The 23,737-nt window shown below is 38.1% G+C and overlaps 1 protein-coding gene across 3 annotated transcripts in view; it reads left to right on the top strand.

Moving 5' to 3' along the window:
• Positions 1 to 23,737, top strand: part of LOC120532856 (hyaluronan and proteoglycan link protein 1-like) — a 107,147-nt gene that overhangs the window by 15,279 nt on the left and 68,131 nt on the right. The window contains exons 1-2 of one of the 3 annotated variants that reach the window (XM_039759294.1): positions 10,447 to 10,537; positions 23,510 to 23,623. In XM_039759294.1, the coding sequence (XP_039615228.1) occupies positions 23,530 to 23,623 (94 nt within the window). In that variant the 5' untranslated portion in view covers positions 10,447 to 10,537; positions 23,510 to 23,529. Of the gene's footprint in view, positions 1 to 10,446; positions 10,538 to 18,938; positions 19,232 to 23,509; positions 23,624 to 23,737 lie in introns of those variants that run through there. The other 2 variants (XM_039759291.1, XM_039759293.1) reach the window with 2 other exon arrangements.

Genomic DNA, 23,737 nt, shown 5'->3' with positions numbered 1-23,737 from the left:
TTCTTTCTCACAATTAAAAGAATGCAAATAGATCTTCTCTTCAGGAGCAGAGAATTTCAGAGGGAGAGAGAGAGAGAGCGCTCGCAAAGAAATGCATATAATCAAAAAATCAATACGTGTGCTTTTAAGTTTGCCACGGCATTTTTTAGAGGAGCGTCAGTATCTTCTAAGCAAACAGCCCCTCTGCTCACATCTCCTCCGTCAGGCGCAGAGAACGTCAGAGAGAGAGCGAGATTAAAGCAACAATCAAAAAATCAATACGTGTGCTTTTGTGCTTTTAAATATACCGAGCACCGCAAAAAAGCGGCATTTTTTAGAGGAGCGTCAGTATCTTTTAAGCAAACAGCACCTCTGCTCACAGCTCCTCCGTCAGGCGCAGAGAATGTCAGAGAGGGTGAGAGAGAGGCAGAGACAAGCAAACAATAAAGCTCCGCGAGGGATGCATATCTTATAGCATTGAGGAGTTTTAGTTAATATGTAATACGTGCTCTGATTGGGTAGCTTCTAAGCCATCCGCCAATAGCGTCCCTTGTATGAAATCAACAGGGCAAACAAACTGAGGAAGCGTGTAGCATAAATTAAAAGACCCATTGTCCGCAGAAATCCGCGACCAGCGAAAAATCTGTGATATATATTTAGATGTGCTTACATTTAAAATCCGCGATAGAGTGAAACCGCGAAAGTCAAAGCGCGATATAGCGAGGGATTACTGTAGAATGTTCTTGGTGAGAAACATTTTGCAATTCTATTCTGACTAAGATTCTTTTGACTAAGCCCTCTGATTAAAAATAAAAACTCGTGTGCTTGGAACCTTGTGAAAAATATTTTTTTTATTTTGGTTCTGAAGTAAACATGCTTTTCCAGGTCAACTTCTTTAAAAATCATGCCAGCGGGAAACTTGGGACAGACAGTTTGAGAAAGAATGTGTGCAGAGAGTTTGGAAAAGAAGACAGGTGGTAGGTGCGGTATGAGTTTTTGAACAGTTGCTTGTTTTTCTACGACTGGCATGACAAACTCCCCTCTCTCTAGTGACCAGCTTGGCCTCTGACTTTGAGGGAATCAATCTTCTTTTCGCAGAAGGTACTGTACATTTCAGCCTCTCACTGTAGTGGTTAAAATCAAAATCCTTCTTGCTATAGGTCTGACTAGAAAGATTATTATAGGTGAAATTCTGAAATTCTTTTGGAAATGTATGAAAATGTTGTCCTGTATGTGGAAGAGACAGATAAGGTCCATGTAGCAAGAGAATTCAAGCTATAGTTCCAGCTCATGCCTTCTGTCTCCTAGAAAGAAGTAGCGATAGCTCTGTCAGTGACGATACATTGATCTAACCTACTGCCCTACTCCCTGAAGGGTATTGGCTTGCCAGGGGAAATTCAAATTTAATTTGAATTAGAAGAACACCACATTTCCAGATGGTGAGTAAAATATTCAATTCTTCTAAAATTTGGAAAAACAATATTTTCCCTTCAAATGACATTTTACTCCATGTATTTCACTGTCAATCAATTTCACAAGATAGCTAAAGCTGTTCTGATTGTTGCCAAGTTTCTAACTTCAAAATTCATCTTTAGCAATAAACATTAAGCAATTTACCATGAGCAAATTTATTTCACTCCATGTTAGCTTGCCATGAAAGTTGTTAACATTGTTATGATTAAACTAAAAGAATATAAACAAATGAGGCGGCATTATAGGATTAACATCTGCCCCTTTGTTTATAGCATAATGGTGTACATGCTGTGTGAGGGTTACAGAAAGTTGACTGTCCTTAGACACTAAACACATTAGCAATAAGTGGTTTAATATAAGGCAATACATTATTTACTGTAGATAATTAATATTTAGACTTACACTAATAACTTAAAACTTTCATACAAAACTATTCATCCATTTATTTTTTCTTTGTACAGCCTGCTTATTCCATTACTGGATCTAAAGGCACGAACCAACCATTAGTGGGATGTCTGAAACAATGTAAAAAAAAAAAAAACAAAGTTAACATGTGCATCTTCAGAATGTAGGAGAAGACTGGAGTGCACAGAGACAAGCCACTCAACCATGGGAAGTACAGTACATGAAGATTCCAAACAGACAATAACTGAGCTAGCAAGATAACTCATGTTCCGGTGGCTGTGATGCAGCAGTGCTAACTGCTGTGCTGCTATGACAGCTTTCATTCAAAATCTTACTTCAAAAATGCATACTGTGTATGTATTTGTGTGTGTTTGTGGGTCTGTGTTATGGCAAGAAGTCACATTCTACTTATTTCTTTAAGCATAACTCTTAACACATCTTACATATTGGTCATTCTGACATTATTTTTATTATTGCTGTTTGTTTCAACTGATAATGTAACAAATGACAGACAACATAATAACTAATGGGAAATAATCTGAAAAATACGATGATGTTAGAAAAAGCATAATACATTTGTTAAGAATAGTGTTTTATTATTATTAGTAGTAGTACTATTAAGGAGCTTCAGATTTGTCAGTTGAGGTTTGTGCTGACAACTATGTCCCCATCGCAATAGCCCTTCTGTGCTCGATTATCTGAGCCATAGGTCATGGTGGCAAATATGCAGTGTTGCGCAGGTTAGCTTTTAAAGTGCAGTTATGTTTTATTTTGACTGGCTGTTACCATAATGTCTGATGAAAATAGCTAGTCTCAATTTAGAATAAGCATTCATGAATCTAACCATCCATCCACTTTTTGAAGCCATTAAATCTAAGTTAAATTTATATCCATCCATTTTCCAACCCACTGAATCCAAAAACAGGGTCACAGGGGTCTACTGCAGCCAATTCCAGCCAACACAGGGCACAAGGTAGGAACCAATCCCAGGCAGGGTGCCAACCTACCGCAGGACACACACAAACTAGGGCCAATTTAGAATCACCAATCCACTTAACCTGCATGTCTTTGGACTGTGGGAGAAAATCCACACTGACACGGGGAGAACATGCAAACTCCACACAGGGAGGACCTTGGAAGCGAACCCGGGTCTCCTAACTGCTAGACAGCAGCGCTGCCACTGTGCTACTGTGCCGCCCGGTTAAATATATATATAGTATATATATATATATATATAGTCACACACGTGCGACTAGGAGTGAGCTGAGTGGCCCAAGTGGAGGTTCCAGCCACTTTTTTTTTTTCTTTTTCACGGGATTTTACTACATCCCTCATGTGCATTCTTTTGATCAGCCAAAAGAAGAAGAAGATTAGGCAAGATTAGAGAATTCCATCCATCCATTTTCTAACCCGCTGAATTTGTATTTCTGACTGTAAACAATCTCTCATTTCCTGATACTTGTGGAAAAATACTCTCTCTGACACTTTTCCTTATTACAAAAAGTAGGGAAGTGGAACATAATCTAGCATCACTGGATATGGATGGGTAACAACCACTGTACAGGAAACCAGTTAATCTCAGAATCTTCTCACGTACATACCAGGTGTGTTTAGAATCACAAGTTAACCCAAACTGGCATGTCTGTGAGGATGTAGGAGGAAAACTGGAGCAGCCAGAGAAAATCTGCACATTGGCAATAATTGGGATATGAACCAAGCCGACTGGATCTGCGAGTTAGTAGCAGTAAAGCCTGCACCATTGCACAAAGTTTTGATGGAGTAATACTTTAATCAGACCTTTTTTTTAAAAATGTAATCAATTCTCTTAATCTTCTCTGAATACTGCTGGTTCACTTAGTTGTTTCAAATCTGCTGAACCGTAATTTTGTTTGTGATGTTACACCTAAAAACTAATTTTTTTTCTCTCTTTCCTGCATTTATTCTGCTGTACTCGTAAAGTGAGCACATTATTTAATTTGAACCTTGTGAACTAATTACACTAATGTCAAACACACTGTATTGTCGGACTATACCATCTATCTTCTTCCAGAAGGGGAGTAAAATGGTTTCCAATGCAGCATCACTTAAGGACATGGCTGTGCTTCCAAGCCTAATTTCTTTAGAGTTTCTATGCTCTAACTGCCCACCCTTTTTTCCTCTCACATCTTAAAAATTTGCCAAGAATGAGTATGTGTGGATGCGTGAGCAAATATACTTTGCAGTTGACTGCCATCCTATCAAGTTATGGTTCTGTCTTGCAACCTGTGCTGCCAAGGTAAGCTCCATTAGCCTTTAGTTTTCTCTATTTAATTTTTCATTAATTGAAGAGTGGCAAGATATTTGCAAACTTTACCAAATGCCTGATGACATCTTTTGTTATTTACTTTGTAATGTGATCATCGTCTAAGTTGTTATTTTTTAATCACTATAGATGTTATCCCCTGCCTGGAGGAGTGTGTTGCTTTTGAAAAATTCTTGTCATAATGATCCATATACAGTAAAATACAGGTCTGGATGACCTCATTAATTTGTATTTTAGTATATTTTTTTGAGGTTATGCCAAGCTCTGTTTATACAGTAATACAAAATAATGATAACATCCATACATTTTGTTTTGTAGTGTGGCATTTGTGTAGGCAGGTAAAATATATAAAAATTATTTATAGTACATTTTAAAAAATGATTATGTAAAAATCAACCTTCAAAAGATTTTTCCATTTCATTTGCAAGGGCCTCATGTAAAGAAATAATCATTTGATCAATAGGCAGGCCCTTCACAAACCCTAGGAAACACATCTGAGGGTCTGTGCAAGCTGTCTTAAATCAGTCTTATCTGCGGGAATGTGTTCATCCCAAAATAGTCCTGTTGCTAATGTGAAAGAGAGAGGCAAATTGAGATAATGAATGAATATCTTGAACTATCTACAGGGCTTTCAAATGGCATGTCAGAAGAGAACAGCTTGGTCCTGTTTTGTTAGGGTCGTTAAGAAGGAAAGGGAGCCTTGTGAATGGCCAGATGGTCTTGTCCCAGTCATCTCCTCTGTGCTGTTTCTTGGCATGGAGCAGCTTTAATGTCATTTGTTTGGTCTGTTGATTTGGTAAATTATAACTGAATGACCTCAATGTGCCCTCCTGCAGTGCCCCCATATTGTTGCTCCAATTTGAACATTATTTGTTAGGACAGCTATTGTTATTTGGTCTTTATTTGTGAAAGGGTAGTGTTTATGCTTAATACCTAAAGTTCTTTACATTTAATGTGGTGAATATTCTGAAAACATATGCAGTTAAACGATTTTTGAAAGGCTGGCTACTTTGTACACTGATTTTCTATCAGATTTGTGTTAGGTGGGACAGGATGCATAATGAGTTTTCAATGGTGTTTACTTAGCTGAAACAATATTGAAATGTTTCATTTTTTAAAATGTTCGTTTTTAGTTTTAATAATATATTTATAAAATGTATAACAGAAAAGGTAATAGCATTATGGCACAATTGGTAGCTTTGTAATTTCAAAATAAAAATGGGCTTTTGTCCAAAGATTCCAGCATCCCCAAACTATCCAACTTTATACTCTCCAGTCTACTGGCTTTCTTTTGGTGTCTCCCTTGTGGTACTCTGTATAAGTACTGTTCTTGCTTTAGGCCTGTTACTGCTGGGTTTCACTCTCAGCATCCCAGTATAGATGGTGTATAATGGATTATATATCATTCTCATTGTCAAAAAAACAACATCACATTATTTGCTTATGAATTTTTAGACAATGGTTTATAGTATGTTTTGAATAATTCGGCTAATTCATTAGTATGCCCTGTAACTGACTAGCTGCTAGTCCAGGGCTGACTCCTACCTTGCATCCGATGCCAGCAGCCATACCACATACACTTCAGAACAGATAATTTTTCTGAAGCTGAGCATGTTCATCCCCTGCAAGTACTTGGGTGGGAGACCAACCAGGAAAAGCTTGCTTGCTGCTGGAAGAGGTATTGGTGAGACCAGTAAGCGGTGTTTACCCTGTAGTCTGAATATGGCTCCCAGTGCTCCAGTACAGTGATGGGGACATTGTGCTATAAAAATGGTGTTGTCCTTTCATTTGAGATATAAAATCTAAGTTCTGATTCATAAAAGGTCCTTGGACATCCTTGGTAAAGAGTAGGATGTATCCCCATATCATGGCTACACTGCCTACCTCAGTCTAGTCACTGTGGCCCCCTAATCTCCCCCTGCTTCTAATTGGCTAACTATTTCTCATCCCTTCCCCACCTAACAGCTAATGTGTGGTGAACTTACTGGCACAAAATGGATGCTGTTGTACCATCCAGGTGGATGCTGCACATAAGTGGTGAATGAAGTGGTTTCCCACTCATTATATACAGCACTTTCATTAGTGAGAAATGCATTATATAGATGTAATTTCTAATTGGTATTATTAAGGCAGGCTTTGGTACCTAATATGGGTTTGTAGATATATGGATTGTTTTTCCAGATTCATTTTATAAATCACTGGGTTACTCTGGTCTTTTTCTATTATGACTCTTCTGGTCGATATGAGAGGTAATGCTACTTTAAAGGTTCAGGGACCAGGGTTCATACCACAGTCTTGTCACACTTTAGATGGAGTTTGTACCTTCCACACATGTTTGCACTGGATTTCTTTGTGTACTAAGGCTTCTTCACATGCAATGAATACTACATTTACTGCTATATATTAAGACAAGCTAAGATGGGTTGAAATCTAAGTAATCAACATAGACATCTGCATTAATGTTTTCAGTGCAGCATTCAATGCATATGTCTCTAATATATGCTATTTGGTATGGGGCTTGAAAAAACAATATTTGTGATGCAGCCTCTGTTAGAATGACAAATGTAATGCATTTTATACTAAAATGTCTGTGATGTTCTGTCTTTTGGAATGACAGAGACATAGCGACAGGACAGATAAACAAACACACTTATCTTTTTATTAAGGTGGATAGCATGGGAGAATGTGGGCTTGTTTATTATGCCTAATATTCCCATATAACCTTGCACCTAACATTGCAGGTTTGGGTAATGGTCAGATGATTTCTGTTATGAGAAAAATTAGTAAATAAAAGCTAAATTAGTAAGCTAAAGAAGAAATATTTAAAAAATGACTGCATAATTATTTGCTATGTTAATGCTTTAAATATAGAGCAAACAATAAATCTTGACACAAGCAAAATAGGAAAAATATTTTTTTAGTAAACCAATTAAATAGTAAACTCATGCATGCATGCATACAGAAAATGAAATCATGTAGATTTTCCAAGAATCTGAAGTGCATGGCATGGCCTGACATCAGAATATCCTTTCTTTTGTTTCCATCCCTTAGTTGAAAATCTTGGCCTGAATCCTAACTTATTTTTGCCATCCTAAGCTCCTCCTGCTTCTTATGCTGGAAAACACTCCATAGGAGGCAGAAAAGCATTAATTTGGTTATGCTTCAGTATGATCAGTTATGGAGTTGGTTTCCTGGCATCATATCAAAGAAAAGTCAGCTTCACCTTGCAACACCAAGAAAGGTTTGACTAATTAGTAAGTAATTTTAAATATGCAGTCAAATTGCCATGAATAAGTAAGAAGAACACATTTGTAAATGTATTTTCTGCTCCAGGAATTTTTAATTTCCTGCTTGTTCTTGTCTGCAAAATGCATAAATGGACCATAATATTACATTTTGTATAATAAATGTAAAAAATTCTTTCTTCATACTCTGAAGTGAGTGTGCCACTTGGAGGGTTCTCTGCCTGAGACATAACATGAGGTCTTCTAGACAGACACCACATATGGGAGAATATGGAGCACAAACTTTGATCTAAAGACTTATACTTGCTTTACCTCTTTTCTGAAGAGCTATGTCAGTTGTTCTGACTGAGATCTGATTGATTTATTTTGACTGTTGTTTTCTATTCAATGTACGGTATGCAGCATAATGTACAGTATGTAAGGCATCGCCCCCCTCTTGCATATAAGACTCTTCAATACAACTGAATTTTTCTTTCTTTTGCACTAGGCGTTCATTTGCAGTTTCTACAGAATTTCTCCCAACCCCATGGAGAAAACAGTTAAAATGGGCCAATCTGTGTTGGAGAGACTGCATCCTTCAGAGACAAGTCGTTAAATCTTGCCAAGTCATGTGCATCTCTTCTGGCAAACTGTTAGCTTTAGCAGAGAGAAGAAGCAAGCCACTTACTGGTTTACTGATTAAGGCTTATGAATGTAAAAAGAAATAAGAAAGGCTCCACATGCAAAAACCAATACCAGTAAAGCTTACCATATATGTAGTTCTCGTGCCTTGTAAATGGTCTGATTGCAATAACTCAGATTCCTGTACAAACAGCTTAACATTTAATCCTGCACTCAAGCGCCACACTTAAGACAAACCAAGAGGTGGTCTGCCATCTGGTTCTCATTAGATTCTCTCAGATAGCATTGCTTGTCAAGTGAGTGGATGGGGTAATAACAGTCTGTTTTTTTGCATTACCCTCCTGCTCCGATTGTTTGCACTTGTGTGTGACATATACCTTAAAGGCAACAAAGAAAATTGTTCATTCCTGTACAGATCAAGCTGGTCAAACCAAATTAGACAGGGTGCATCATTTCTGAATATTCTTTGAAAAGTTAATTGTGATGTGCCTGACAAGCCTGATTTTTGTTTGTGTGGAGCTGGCACATTTTCTCCATGTCTGCATCAGAACTTTGGTTTTCCTCCCAGGTTTAAAAAAATGTTCTTCTTTCATTATTTGGGGATTGGCCAATTGTGGGAGTCTGGGACACATTGAAAGGGACTGGCACATTCTCCTGGGTTTCCTGTGTTGCGTTCAATGCCACCAGTATGAACATTTCCATACTGGCTTAATATCAGAGTTAAATAAATGTTGTGTTTATGTTATACTACTCTTGGATGTGCACCTTCCTCTCTGATTGCCTGAAATCAATGGTGGCACATTCACGTCTATGCACCCTTTCTATTCTGAGGCCTGTGAACATTCAGCAATTGCTCAAAATGTGAGTGTTACTCTTAGAGTTATTAAATCAAGAACAGGACCTCATGTTCTCCTTGTATCAAAAAAAATGTAGCTTCATCTTGCAGGATCTCAAACTCAGTTCAAACTGTTCTGACTCTATTTTTCATTTTAGGCCATTTATATGTTTTTTTTGCTTTTGGAATAAGGAGTTTTAAAAAATGGATATTTGGATATTCATCCTCCCTCTATGAAATCTGCTGATTCCAACTGAGCATCATAAGGCACCCACTGTCAGCAGGAATCAACCCTGTTTTGAGAACCAGTCCATAACAAAATACTGTACAACTACTGACACACTCGCCTTCATTCAGCAAGAGTCAATTCAGGATCTCTGGTTTACCTGATCTGCATGACTATCAAATGTTGTAGCAAAACCGAAATACCTAGAGAAAACCTACTGAGATATGAGAAGAGCATGCAAAATCCACATGGGAAAAAATACAAACTCTAATCACTGCACCACTATGCTGCCATTAATACATAATGCGTTTTTCTTAGGTTCTTTTTACACTTGGCTTTAACATGTTGTGTCTCGACTTAATCTGAATATAATTTATCTGAATAATATTAACCTCAATATCTGATGTCACCTTCCCCATGCAAAAATCAAATCAGTTTCTCTTTAGTTCTTGTACGCAGGTAAAAAATACACTTGCATTTGTACTTGTGTTAAATGTGGTAGTATGATTTCTAACCACCAACGAATATGATCCAAGTTCTCCCATCTCAGTTCAATCATTAGTACATTTACATCTGGCTTTTAATTTAGTCAAGTGCTATCTGGTTATGATCAGATCACCAATTTCATTGATACAACACTGGCACTGGTTTTGTTTCGGCAGATTTTCATCAATACTTGGCACCTTTTCCCTTCACTCGTTTAGAGCCCCTTTTGCTTTGGGTTGACTTTTTAATTCTTCTGCTATATTTGTCTGAGAAATGCACAGGCATTAGTGACTTTTTCATATTTTATACTGTTACCATTAGATTTTAACTTGTGTAAGCTATGTGCAAATCCTAAATACTGTGTAGGTTCACTGCTTGTTCGTACACAACCATGTATTAACTTTTTACCTTTTAATAAAAGATCACATTTCTTTGTTGTCATGTTGCCTTGGTTACTACTGATGATTCTATCCAATATTACATAAAGAATGCAGATCTGTAGCACTGCATCTGCCTACTAGAAAATTAATGACCGGCACCTCTCTTTTGCAAACTCATCTGTCCGACTTCATTGCAGTTACTTGCAATATTACTCAGTTCATTGATTGTGATTTCTTTTTTCCTGTCATTCCATTTTCAACTTGTTTTACAGTTCAGCGCTTTGTGATCAAGGAGAATCATGAGTTAAGAGCATGTGAAACATGCAGCTTGAAGGCTGTCATTTCCTGCCGGGGGCTTTTGGAGGAAAAGAGGAAAGGGATAATTATCGTAGACTGCTTAAATTAAAACATTATCTCTCAAAGTATTTGAGAAGCAAACGTTTGCATCTGTCTCACAGCAACAAGAGTCTAGAATCAAATCCAGGCCTGGCCACTATCTCTGTACTGCTTTCAGATTTGTTTGTCCCATGGCGTCTTTACAGGTGTGCTATTTCCTGCAAAACTCTCAACATTCTGCAAGCTAAGGTCAGTTGGTGATTGTTAATTTGTAAACTTTGAGTGAGTGTAAATTTGTGTGAGTGTTCACTGGAATGGACTGACATCCCATGCAGGGTAAGTCCTGCCTCACACCTAATGTTGTTGTAATAAGCTCTAACTCTGATAGCTAGCAAAGGACTAAACCAATTCAGGTCATGGATGAACAACTGAATACATTTATTAATGTTTAGATCAATGTGGCTTGCATTTATGTGCTTGTCATCTGAATATTCTCTTTTATATTAAAATTGTGACATTAGAAAGAAGGGGAAATTATGCTGGGCTTGAGGGACAGATTGACGTCCCAGCCGAGATGCACCCTGGTCCCTTGACTGGCCACAAGTCCTTAATAAAGGAAGTAAGGGAACTGGGATACTCTCCTTCCATGCCAGGGCATGGCTGTGGAAAGACTCTACACTGGGGCTGGCCTCCCAACAGCCACTGAAGGACACACTGGATGGGCTTGGGAGCCTGGAAAGATAGAATAGTGGGTAACTGCCTGCTGTTGGTGGTACTCTGGTTTGGAGCATCCCACCTAGTGAGGCCCAGAATGGATGCCCGCTAGGAAGCAGAGGAGTTGTGGTTCTGTGGGGGCTGCAAGGGGAGCTGGCAGATAACAAAAACATAAGGATCATTCTGGTCCTGTCTGACCCAGAAGTGCTTATCAGGGGCAACAGAATGAGCATTGGAAGTACTGAAATGTTGGGCTTTAAAAGAGAGCTCTCCACGTATCCTGGGGAATCGAAGCCGGGAGACAGGATAGGCAACACTTGACTGGGAGGAGTGGAGGAGAACACAAAGAACAAGAAAAAGAAATGTTCTGTTTGTGCTGGACATTTGGAAAAGAAAGCCTGTAAAAGGTACACTGTTTGTATAAACAAAAAAAAAAATTTTTGACCCTGGACATTATCTGTGGTAATTGTCTCTCAGGAGTTGGGATTCAGTGGTGCCCCCTAACCTGGCACAAGGGAATTTCAAAAATGTGTTACTGTGTAGTAAGGACCAAATTGATCTACAGCAAGGGATCTGGGAAGAACTGGACTGCAAGATTTACATGTGATGCGTGACATATGGGGCACATTTTAAGCATTTCAATGATTAAGAAATCAAGCAAAATGACACCATTTATTGGCTAACTAACTATTCATAATGGCTAACAGGGTACAACACCCTATTACTAATGATTAAGAAAAAAAAATAGCAAGATTTTTTATAGCAGATAGCAAAAAATTGTTTTAGATTATATGCTCCTGCAATAGTTAGTTACTAAGTAATTTGTCTTTGAAAGTGTTCAGTTCTTTTTAAATTACCGTATACTTTACTAAAAATATTAATCTTTGGTAGTTAAAAATGTATAATTTGTAGCTTTTTTAATACAAATGTTTCTATGTTATCGGGGTTGCATGAATACAAATCCCTAAGCTGAGTAAACAACTTTTATCGGCACTGTGTGCACTAGGAATTCATTTCTGTCCTAAACACTGTTTGCATGTCTGGCAACATGCATTAGGGTATTGTTCTAGGATTAAAAATCAAAGTACTTATTAGTTTTCAACAACACAAAGTTTTAGTTTAAGGCGTTTTTTGTTTTCATATAACTAGTCTTTACAGTATATAGTATGTGTAATGGACGGCCTTCATAATGGACTTGGGAAAAGAACTTGCACGGGGCAGTATCTCCCCCGGGATGACAGAGGGCAGTCCCCCTGGCTTGCTATGGTGCCACAGGCTTGGAGCAAGGAAGTTCAATCCTGCTGGGGCCCGTGGCCACCGCCGGGGATGCATGGAGAATGACTAAGCCCTCCTCTGCAGGACTGCCGCCACACCAAGAAGTACGGCCGGAAGGAGATCACCGGACACCTGGGGTATTGCCGGGTGCTCTATAAAAGGCGCTGCCTCACGCCATTGGAAGAGCCAGAGTTCTGAGGAAGAGGATGGAGGAGGAGTGGAGGTGGAAGAGGAAGAGACAAAAGAGAGAAAAATAGGAAAGAAAGTGCTGCATATTGAGATTATTGTACTGTGCTGCTTCTGAGAACAGTTTAGGAAGCGTTCCCACTAAAAATAAACACGTGTTGCTGGACTTGTGGCTGTGTCTGTTGTGTTGGGTGTTTGGGGAGCTGGCACGACCCCTGGTGGTCACACATGTTACTATGGCACAGTACTTAAATGTTGTCCAGGCAGTTAGTTGGTGGTGCAGAGTCTGCATGTTATCATATTTTATTTGGGTTTTTCATTGTGTACTTTAGTTCTCTAAAGTATTCTTGTTTGGTTTAAAAAGCATGCTACAATGATATCAAATACGACTTAGACAATTAACAATGATTGACTGGCTTTTTCCCTTCTTCTTTACTTCAAGTAATCAGTGAGAACTCAGTTAGCAGCACTTTGCACAATTACTTGTTATGTCAGTAGCAAAAAAGACATTTAAAAATCTGCAAAGGCACAATTTGAAATCTGCATCATTACTCTAGGATACCTCAGGTTCACTTTACTTATCTGACACAATACCTTCTAATTCTACTGCTTATATATTTCATAGTGAACATCATACCCAAGTATTTTCATATATCTTTATATATACAGTAATGTGCTACCATGGGGGCAGCATGGTTGCGCAGTGGTAGCGCTGCTGCCTTGCAGTAAGGAGACCTAGGTTCGCTTCCCAGGTCCTCCCTGCATGGAGTTTGCATGTTCTCTCATTGTCTGTGTGGGTTTCCTCTGGGTGCTCTGCTTTCCTCCCACAGTCCAAAGACATGCAGGTTAGGTGCATTGGCGATCCTAAATTCTCCTTGGTGTGTGTGTGTGCCCTGCGGTGGGCTGGTGTCCTGCCTGGGGATTTGTTCCTGCCCTGTGTTGGCTGGGATTGGCTCCAGCAGACCCCCGTGACCCTGTGTTAGGATATAGTGGGTTGAAAAATGACTGACTGATGCTACTATGGCTGTCCGTTTGCCTGTCCAGCATTTTAAATCACCTGTAGCTCGCAAGCCGTTTGACCTATTGACCTGAAATTTGGTACACATATACTACGTGACGTCTACTATCCGCCTTTGGGGTGATGATTGACATCCAAGGTTACTCCTCTTTTATTTAATTTTATTGTAGAATCAACTTTCGGCAGTGTCCAGCAGGGTGGCTGTGCGGCGCATGCGTATGGGTGCCGTTCTCATCTCTACCACCTTTGCCATCACTATCCCTACCTCTTCATATCTTAAATCATTCTTGAGGCAGATTGAAGGCTTAACTGCCAGCTTAAGTGAAAAATTAAGGAAAACGTAATAAGTAATTGCAACACAAACACTGACTTAATCAGTTTTGAAGCAAACAGATGCCGATGAAAGAAAAGAAGAAGCAGGTGCTAGGGTGGAGAAAAGAAGAGCTGCTCAGGAAGCAGCAAGCGCATCAACCTCTGAGCAAAAGAATGGTAAACATACAGAGAAAGAGGATGAAAACTAGGAATGCTCACGTCAAGTATATTCACTTCACATTATCGTGCAGTGCGCTGTTACTGGTATGGTGTATATTACACAAGTGTTTTTATATTTCATCAACAGAAACGAGATGACCCCAACTTCACCACCTTAGGATGAGCATTGTATGACAACATAGTGTAACAGATTTTGGCCCCTGCAGACATACATAATTTACATTTTCTAATAGTCTTTAATGATGGAGCTAAACAAATAAGAATAAAAATATACAGTAAGAGAATAAGAGCTTATGCAACAAGGCCATTCAATCCATCGAGATTTTTGGTTAGCTGATAGCCAAGTTGTGTTAATATTCCATCCAGATAATTTTTAAAAGTTCTCCTCTTTAACTATAAGACTTTACATCTTGCTCTAGATTCACACAGCTCTATGTGCTTCCTGGTTCCAATTTTAAAAGCACTCCACTTAATTTCAAAATGTCCTTGAGTACACGATTCAACTTTTTTAGGCCTCTGAGCATTTTGAATATTTTTATTAAGTCCACATTAGGTCTTCTCAGGACTAAAAAGCTTTTATTTGCTTAGCCTGTCAGAGTAGTGCAAGAGAAACAATTTGTTTTAAATGAAATACAAATGCCCTGCAATGCAATGGACATCAGTCTTGACAGATATCTTATAATCAATTAGTTATTATTTTATAATCACAATCGAAAATGTATCCATCTATCCATCCGTCTGTATGTCCGAAATTAATGAGAAAAAAAAATTGCTTGAGCTTTTAAATAATGAGAAATTCTCTTCCTGGTTAAGTTAACTAATTCATTAACCTTACGTGCTGATAGGTTACTTTAAAAGTGAAAATAAAGAAGAACTGCTGTTCTAATGGCAGGGTGGCCTTAATAGGTGTATTACAGCATATTAAATTAATTTTTTACCACCTCAAGCAACTCATCCTCAGGCAACTCATTTAGTTTAATTAAATCTAATTTAAAAAAAGAAAACTGAAACTGGAATATGCATTGACTGTTTTTAAGATGTTGCACCACACTTTTTATTTGTTGGAGATGTTGTTATTTGTTATCATTTGACTGCACAATGCACATTTGCACCAACCTTTGTTTTCTGTGTACCCTTATTGCACTAGTCCATCTCAGTACAGGACTTATTGATGTCTGGTTGCAAGAAGGGATTATGCCAGTTATGGGCAATGCGGGCATCACATGAGGGCACCTTGAATTTTAGTATCAGAAATATGAATTGTATGGTGTATTGCACATAACTGAATACTGATATACACTGCATTGATTTTTAAACTCTGCAAAGGGTGCTATGTGGTAGAATTGTAATTTGCCTTATAGAATGTACTTACATTTTTATTTATCAAAAGAGCAAATAAAATTAAGAATCCCAAAGTACTTGTCATATATGAGTATGAAGAGTAACACACTGATTACTATTATAACCTGTTAAAAATTGGGAAAGAGGTTTTAGCAGGATGATTTTACATTTATTTATTTGGCCAACACTTTCTTCCAAATCAGCTTACAAATTTTGAGATACAATTGGTTACATATCTTTTGTTTTTCAAATTTGAGCACAGGTGAGTGAGGTGACTTGCTCAGGGCCACCAACAACCAACAACCTCATGGTTTGAGGTTCAAAGCCTTAACCACTGCTCCACACTACCTTAAAACATTTTGAGGGTGCACTCTTAACCCTATGAAAAATAATAATTAATAAAGGTCATAAGTAATTTGATATAGTTGTTTTCTATTTTAGGAGTGGATCTACTATTATGAATAGTATGTACATAATATGTATATATTGTATATGTTTAAAATGTGACGATAAAGAAGTAATTGATTAGTAAAAAATAACTTTGTTTTATGTTTGACCATGTATATAAATGTATAAAATGTAAAATGTATAAAATACCAGTTTGGCACACTCCAATTTTAGGTTCAGTCCTGAAAATGTAATGTTTATCCACTAATTACAAACAGTCCAAAAATGATTTGTCTTGCTTTTCCAGCAGATGGCTTATTTAAACTGCAGACTTGCACACCTAAGCCTATTTATTAGACTAATTGCATTCTAATGGGTTGTGCGGTCCTTGTACTGTAGGTGAATTTATTGAAAATGTTAATTTAAATACACATTAGTGTAAAGGGCTGAATCTACACCACTTGTCTGTGAAAATACAAATCACAGAAACACTTGCGAATCCAAGGAAACATGGAGATAACATCACTGATAGTAGGAAGACTTAAAAATAAAAGCTTTTTTTCCAGCTATTCAGCTTAAATTCCAAACAGTCAGGAGTATCCACCTAACTAAATGTACCTTTTTTCTTCACTGATGACCTTGCCCGATGTTGAGCATCCTTATCTTACTTCTACTGTTTGTCCTTAACCAATTAACTAATTTAAGAAACACTGCTGTAAGTCATCTGTGATGTTAATAACTGTTAGTTTCAAAATTAACCTCTGGTGTAGAACTGCATCAAAGGCTAATGTCAGTAATGGAAACCAAATAAATTATATATACATATATATTTGGAAGTGAAGGTCTATGATACAGTTTGCATATTTGTAGCTAGAGATCCACAAAGGGAAAAAATGAATCACATGTCTTAAAACAGTATTTTATTCCTAAGCTTTTGACAACCTGCCCAGTATCATCATCAGAGGAAAATGATTAAACCTATAGGAATCAAAGGCAATTTGTAACTGGTGGAGGGTGGGGAGGAAATAGGAGGTGGATTAGTAAGGTGGGATTCGGAAGGTGTTGGTCATGAAATCGTTTTATTATTCAGATGTTCTTCTTTTTAAGTCTGCATATGCTGGGTTCAAGTCCAAGTGTCTGTTAATAGCGTTTTCATTAGACAGCCACAATTCAGCCAGCTCTCTGGCACTCTTAGTACTTGTTCTGAACTCCCCTTTGACCAGATATTTTCTTGGAGTCTGTCTCTGTTAGGAAGATGATCATGGCTGAACTCATGGGAAGACAGAATGGAGGCAGGCTTTGAGAGGAAAAGTGAAACACAGAAGGAGTTAGCTGAGGGATGCATGGGAGCAGAGTGGAAGACAGTAATCTACGCTGTAGATGTCAGCCACAAAAGGCTTCATTGGGACATCTACCCAACAATTTCTGAAAGCCAGTTCTATGCAAAAGAAGGTGTTTAAAGAGTTTTTGGGAGAAAAAGAACACACAATTGTGAGAGCAAGGATCCTAAGGCAAACAATAGGGAGTAATAGGGGACTATCCTTATTGCTGCCCCAACATCCTGAAAAATTCCAGGATTAAATGCATGAAACATCAGGGAAGGGTGGCTTCTGGCTGATGACCCAACAGCTGGCCTATTGGAACTGGCAGAACTGCAAGAAGCAGCAATGCCTAGCAGGTGAATACCTGTGACTTCATTTAACTTTACCTAACATTTTAAATCTCTCTGTAGATGATTCAGTCTTTTAATAGCCACTCAGTAATTATATTTACTCTGGTTTCCCAACACAGTGCCTCAATTCAAATTGTCAGCAAGTTTGACATGAATAACAGGCACCAATCCACAGAGTAGCCATGCACAGGATGAACAGATCAATTCTTTCGAATTTCATTTCTGGCTTGCTTTGCTGGTTGATGATGATTAAAATTCTTTGATCTTGAGAGGCAAAAATGTCATCACAGTATTTTACCAGTATAGACTTCCAGTAATAAAAATGAAAGTATAAATCTGAAGTAAAGCAGTTTGACTATCAATGACATAAGCAATCATTATTTTAGATAATATATTTAATAGAAAGAGATAGTTTATAAACTGTGGTGGGCTGGCACCCTGCCCAGGGTATGTTTCCTGCCTTGCGCCCTATGTTGGCTGGGATTGGCTCCAGCAGACTCCCGTGACCCTGTAGTTAGGAAATAGCGGGTTGGATAATGGATGGATGGATACTTTATAAAACACAATAAATTACATTATAAAGCAACAGCAATTTCCCAGCTTTAGATATTAAACTATAGCAGTGTATAATGTGTAAATAAACTTTTATTTAAGAAGAGAAAGCAGCGATGCAGTGGGTAGCAAGATAAAGAAACACATCAAATGCTGCTGAAGTAACTGCAGTGCTCAGCATGCAGCTCAAAGTGCAGTGTAGAGACCCCACCCCCTGGCCGAGATACACACACACACACACACACACACACACACACACGTTCCCTGCAAATTGTATAAGACAAGGACAAATGGCCAAGTTTTACATTATATTTTTTATCTATAATGCTGTATGTTACTGCATTTAAATGCAAATTCAAATAGAATGGAGATTAAAAGATTATCAGTAAGGGACCCTATTTTTTTATTTGTATTGGACATAACAAAGGAATAATTTATTATAAATAAGTAATTAACTTGAAGGTCACTAACACCTTCTGTGACAGACATTCTGCTGAATCACCAATTTTTCCAGTGTGGCTAAACTATCATACATGAGGAGTTTAATTGGCATTATACAATAAATTATTCTGTTTTACATGTAGTGCCTTTCATAGTGTAATTCACCATGAAGCCTATTATAAAGGCAAATGACTGTTTTATCATTCAGAATGTCTGTCAATAAGCAAATAATTTATTTGTGCAGATCACATAGCTGCTTTGCTGTGCTAATTATATATCATTGTATGGTATGCCTCTGCCTTTTAACTTCTAATTTCTGTTGTAGCTTCTGAAAATGAAATTCTAGAGTATGTTTGCCCTCTCTTCAGGAAATTTTGGCATTTTACTTTTCTGAATCATTCTGTGCAGTCTGCTGTGCCCGATTCCTGATGCTGCATTCAGTTGATCCTCTGCAATATACTACAGCAAAGCCCTCTGCTGGGATAAGGCTGGTTGTGGTGGTGGCTGGGAGGGGGGGAGCGGGGGTAATGCTTAAAAATTCAGTTGGCTCAAATAGTAAATGCTATCTATAACTTTCAGCTCCTTTGGGGGAAGGACCACTTCTTTCCCGGGCCTCGTCTTTTATCTATTTTGGATCCGTGTCTACTTAATTACTATTCGGAGGCTGGCATATTCAGTTCTGCAGCGTTCCGTTCTGCTGACTGCAGAAAGAGTACCTGGCGCTTGGACTTAGTGCGTCAGCATTCTAGGTAGAAATGAATGAAAAATCAATCAGCTTGACTGCAGTGTGAGCCCTCACAACTCCAACCTGGTTTGTGGATGGTGTCCCCTTTTCAGGTGCAAGAACTCTCCTGTTTTTACGATGGTAAGTTTAATATTACCATTTCCTAAACTGTAATTGCATCAAGGAGCTAGCTGCTGCTATGGGTCATTTAGAGCAAACATGCAGCAAGTTTTGTGCAGCTTTAAAAAACTGAGTGCCAGACAGAATCGATATTTACTTCCTGGGTATTTTAATGCATGAAAGCATTCAGCTGTTTTCTGCCTCTTTTACGTGTGGCTCAAAGAGGTCTAGGGAATATATCTTCATTTTGCCATAATGAATTTTTTTAACTTTTTAATGATTTATATTGTATTATTCTACATTTAATGTGGATTTTTCACTTCTTATAAAATGAGGTGTCTTGATCTAAGTGTAGAATAAAAAATCAATAATACTCCGTGAGTGAGGTGTTCCTAGGGGGTCACTAAGTGTTAATTTTGTAATAAAGCATAACGATGCTGACAGTGAAGGGCATCTAGAGGAGTGAAGGCTACATCGGGTGGAAAGACTTCAGTGTGCAAAGTTTCTGCAGGCTAAAACAGATCATGCTGTCAAAAAGTTTCTGCAGATGATAACTATCTAGTGTTTAAAATAAAATGAAACATTTGCTCAGTTATGCTATAATAGTTCAGCTGAACTATATTAGCATAATACCTGGCTGCAGAAAGCAAGCTACAAGATGGGGCTAATTTGTGGAGTTTATGGAGGGGGCAGCTTTTTAATTGGTTATTTCAATTGAGTTGCTGTAGCAGGGGGATTTGGTGCAGCCTCTCCTTAGTGTACATGTTTAAGAGACTGATGGGATTATTTGTGCAAGAATTTGGGTTACGAGTGCACCCCCAAAATGTTTTTAATGTTCGTTTTTTGCCTGGCTGCTTCAGAGATGCAGAAGCTAGATCCAAATCCCAGCCTGAACACTGTCTGTGTGGAATTCACACATTTACCCTGCGTGCTTGGGATGTCTCTGCAATTTGCAATTGCCTTCCATATAATTAGATAAGATAAGCAAGTTAGGTTAATTAGTGTTTTAATTGCTCCAGCTGCAAGTTTGACTGACTACTGATAATATCTTCTGGTAGGCTCAGTGTGGACCTACTATACTCATTCTGTTGGGACTGTTGAATGGTGAAGGCATCTTGATAACAAGCCGATTGGTGGTGAGTGAATGTGTAATGGAGTGACTTCCAGGCCAGAAGTGATTCCTGCTTGGTTGTATAGACCAGAACAACTCACCACCTTATCAGAATGGATATATATTACTTACTTTGTTTTGTGCGACCAACCTAAAACAAAGCTCAAACCCTTCAAGTCAAGTAAATGTGTTATTGGTTTTAATTGCTGGTTCACCTATAGTGGAAAAACAAATCTTCTTCTAAGTACTGAATATAAAAAGGTCATGACGATAACTAAACCAAAATGGTAATTGCAAATAATGCTCAGTGGGTGTGGCAACTGCTTCATCCATTGCCCTGCTTTGAAGACAGATTAGTGGTTTATGTCTTGTAGTGAGATATAAATCAGTTCTTGCCAGGTGACAACCCAGGTGTTGTCCACAGTAGTGTTTCCTTTACAGTTAGGGTATATCTTTATCTAGTGTTAGTTAGATTTCAGGAGTCATGAATGGTGACACTGTAGTTAGCATGGATCTAACCTTTTGGATATTAGTTTTAAACCCACTCATTGTCTGTAGAGTTTGCATGTTCTGCCTATGTCTCCTTTACTTCAGGTAATCCAATCCTAATGCAACATTCTCAAAGATTCTTGCCAACCTTAACTGGCAACTCCAAATTAACTCCAGTGTGAATGTGTGTGTAGGTATGAGTGTATGTCCTGTCCAGAACTATAGCTTGCTTTACACCAAAGCTGCCATGCTAGGCCACAGGCCTCTCGGTGACCAAGTTTGAGAATATTATGTTTATATTATGCTAGTATGTTAATTTCTTTAAAGTAAATTAATGACACCAGTAAATTGTTATTCATCATTAGAACATTAGAACAATCTAGATGAGAAAAGGCCATTCAATCCAACAAAGCTCACCAATCCTATCCACTTACTTCTTCTAAAATAACATCAAGTCTAGTTTTGAAAGTCCTACTGTCTGTCACACTACTTGGTAGCTTATTTCATGTGTCTGTGGTTCTCTGTGTAAAGAAAACTCATTATAAAATTACAAACTCAATCCAGAGTGCTAATTCCATTCATAATTTTAAACACTTCAATAGGATTGGACTGGTTCTCAAAACCGGCCCGGGCATCCTTCAACAAGTGAGGTGACGAGGTCGACCCACTCGGCCCATTATTCATTGTAATTTTCTTAAAATTTGGGATGAGTATGTGGCTTGCTACTTGCTATGAGCCTATGATATGAACTCTAAGCTGTTGCCAAACTTAATCTGTACACTGTTGTTTAGACACAACTTAAAATTTGACAACATGCTTAGAAATAAAATTTAATGAAAAATAAAAATTTAGTAACACGGCTTCCATGTTATTAGAGTACATGTCAGATGTCAATGTCATGTCCAAGTGCCAGTACTCTAGTAGGCTAGTAGCTGGTCATTTACAATGGAATAAATTATAACCGAGGTTATAATGAAAACCATGATTGAAATGTTCCATTAACTTAACGATAAACTGTAACTTTATAACTTTATTTTATCATACTAATAATTGCAGCTGAAAACCACTAATTATCGCTCACATCGACGACCAGAGGACAATAAAATGCATAATACATAATCTAAACTAATTATTAGTACTGAAGAATTTAAATACTAGATATAGATAAAATAAATTGCAATAATGTATATGCTAACTGAAATGTAGCGATATCGAAGCAGAAATCTGTAAAAGGCAGTTTTGACCAAATTTTTTGCTGCAACGTTGTGTACTGACAACTACAACAACTTGATGACATAATACAGTATATTATATAGGACTATATAAATCACAGTACCGGACAGATAATGTTTAGTAGTTTAGAAAATTAATTTTAATGTCAAACAGTAACCAGTATATAAAATTTATTTCATGAAACGGCCGGCCCATGACCAGATCAGAATCCGAATCCCACCTGGCATTGCCCAAATGGCCAGTCCACCCCTGCACTTCAATCAGGTCCTCCCAACAAATTGGTGCCCCTCCGCATCAGATGTAACCTGTTGCTGCGGAACAGGTCCCATGCATTCCAAGAGGGGGCCCAATACCAAGATTTGAGCAACGGATTAAACCTTCCAATCTCCTCAGTCTTACCTGTACTGGGGAGTGGCATAGGCAGAACTTCAGAGAAGACTAGCTTGTCAGTTCTGCTCCTCAGCCTGGCACCTAACTCTTTAAATTTGGATTTCAGAACTAACAGATATCTCGTATGTCATTTGTTCCATCATGGTCAATGATCACTGGATCCACCACCGTGCTGGCCAAAAGCTTATCAACCTTTTCAGAGAAGTCTCCCACCTGTGCACCCGGAAGTACTTAGAAGAGCCTGCAGAATTCTGGGAAAGGTCTTGTGGACAGATGAAACAAATATTAACCTGTAACATTTTGTAGTAGTTAATGCAAGGCACATTACAACAGAATGCCACAAAATATTATTTATAGCCAAATTATTTTTATATTTAATAGAACATTAACACCAAGGTAAATCACTTTGTGTTCATTATTTATTATTAATTCAAAATGTTTTAGATATTATCAGATTGACTGCATTACAGAGTACTAAGAAGGATTACTGGGTTAACTGGGAGATGGGTTATTGTTAAAGTAGCATTACTAGTGAAAACAAATTGCTGAATAATAGTCACCACTGCTGTCTCTCGGCTCCAGGAAATTGGGTTTAAACCAACATTTTGTGTGGAGTTGGAATAGTCTTCCCAAGTCTGTATGGGTTTGCGCCTTACTCATCCTAGATACTGTATGTCCATCCCAGGTTGCTTGGCAAGTGAAAAACATCACTTGGAAAACATCTGAGTGTGCTTATGTGTTTTGCAATAGCCTGGCATCCTTTCCTGGATTTGCACCTGTCTTGAATTTTGTATTTGGTGCCAATAGGAGAGGCTCCAGCACTCTCTAACTCTAAAGTAGAAGTGGGTCCAGAAAATGGTTGGATGGTTGGAGTAAACAACATTTGTAACAGAGATGAACAGAGAGTTGCCTTTTCCTTCCTCATCAACTGAAGGCATAATGAAGTATGTCCTTTGATCTAATTAACAATTGTTAATATTTTAACTGTTTTTTAATTAACCAAGAAGCAGGTAGTTCATCTCACAAGATGTAATGGATATTAAAAGATCTTTATTGTATTGGTAACTCTTTTTCAGTGAAAAGGACCCAAGGTGCTATGAAGATGAACCCTGTGCTTCTGTTAGCTTTTGTTTCACTTTGTGTGGCTGATTATCCTGACTTGGATCATCACAAAACCATCTACATTTCAGGTAGGCATTTCTTTGCTCTTACTAAGACACTTGATCTTACAGGATCATTGGCAGCTACACAAGGAGTTAAGTTTTCATAATTGCTTCAAAATGACTCACTGTTAAGGATGAGTA

The sequence above is a fragment of the Polypterus senegalus genome, chromosome 7 (genome assembly GCF_016835505.1).
Source record: "Polypterus senegalus isolate Bchr_013 chromosome 7, ASM1683550v1, whole genome shotgun sequence".
NCBI lineage: Eukaryota > Metazoa > Chordata > Cladistia > Polypteriformes > Polypteridae > Polypterus > Polypterus senegalus.
This window is presented reverse-complemented; position numbering and strand designations above follow the sequence as displayed.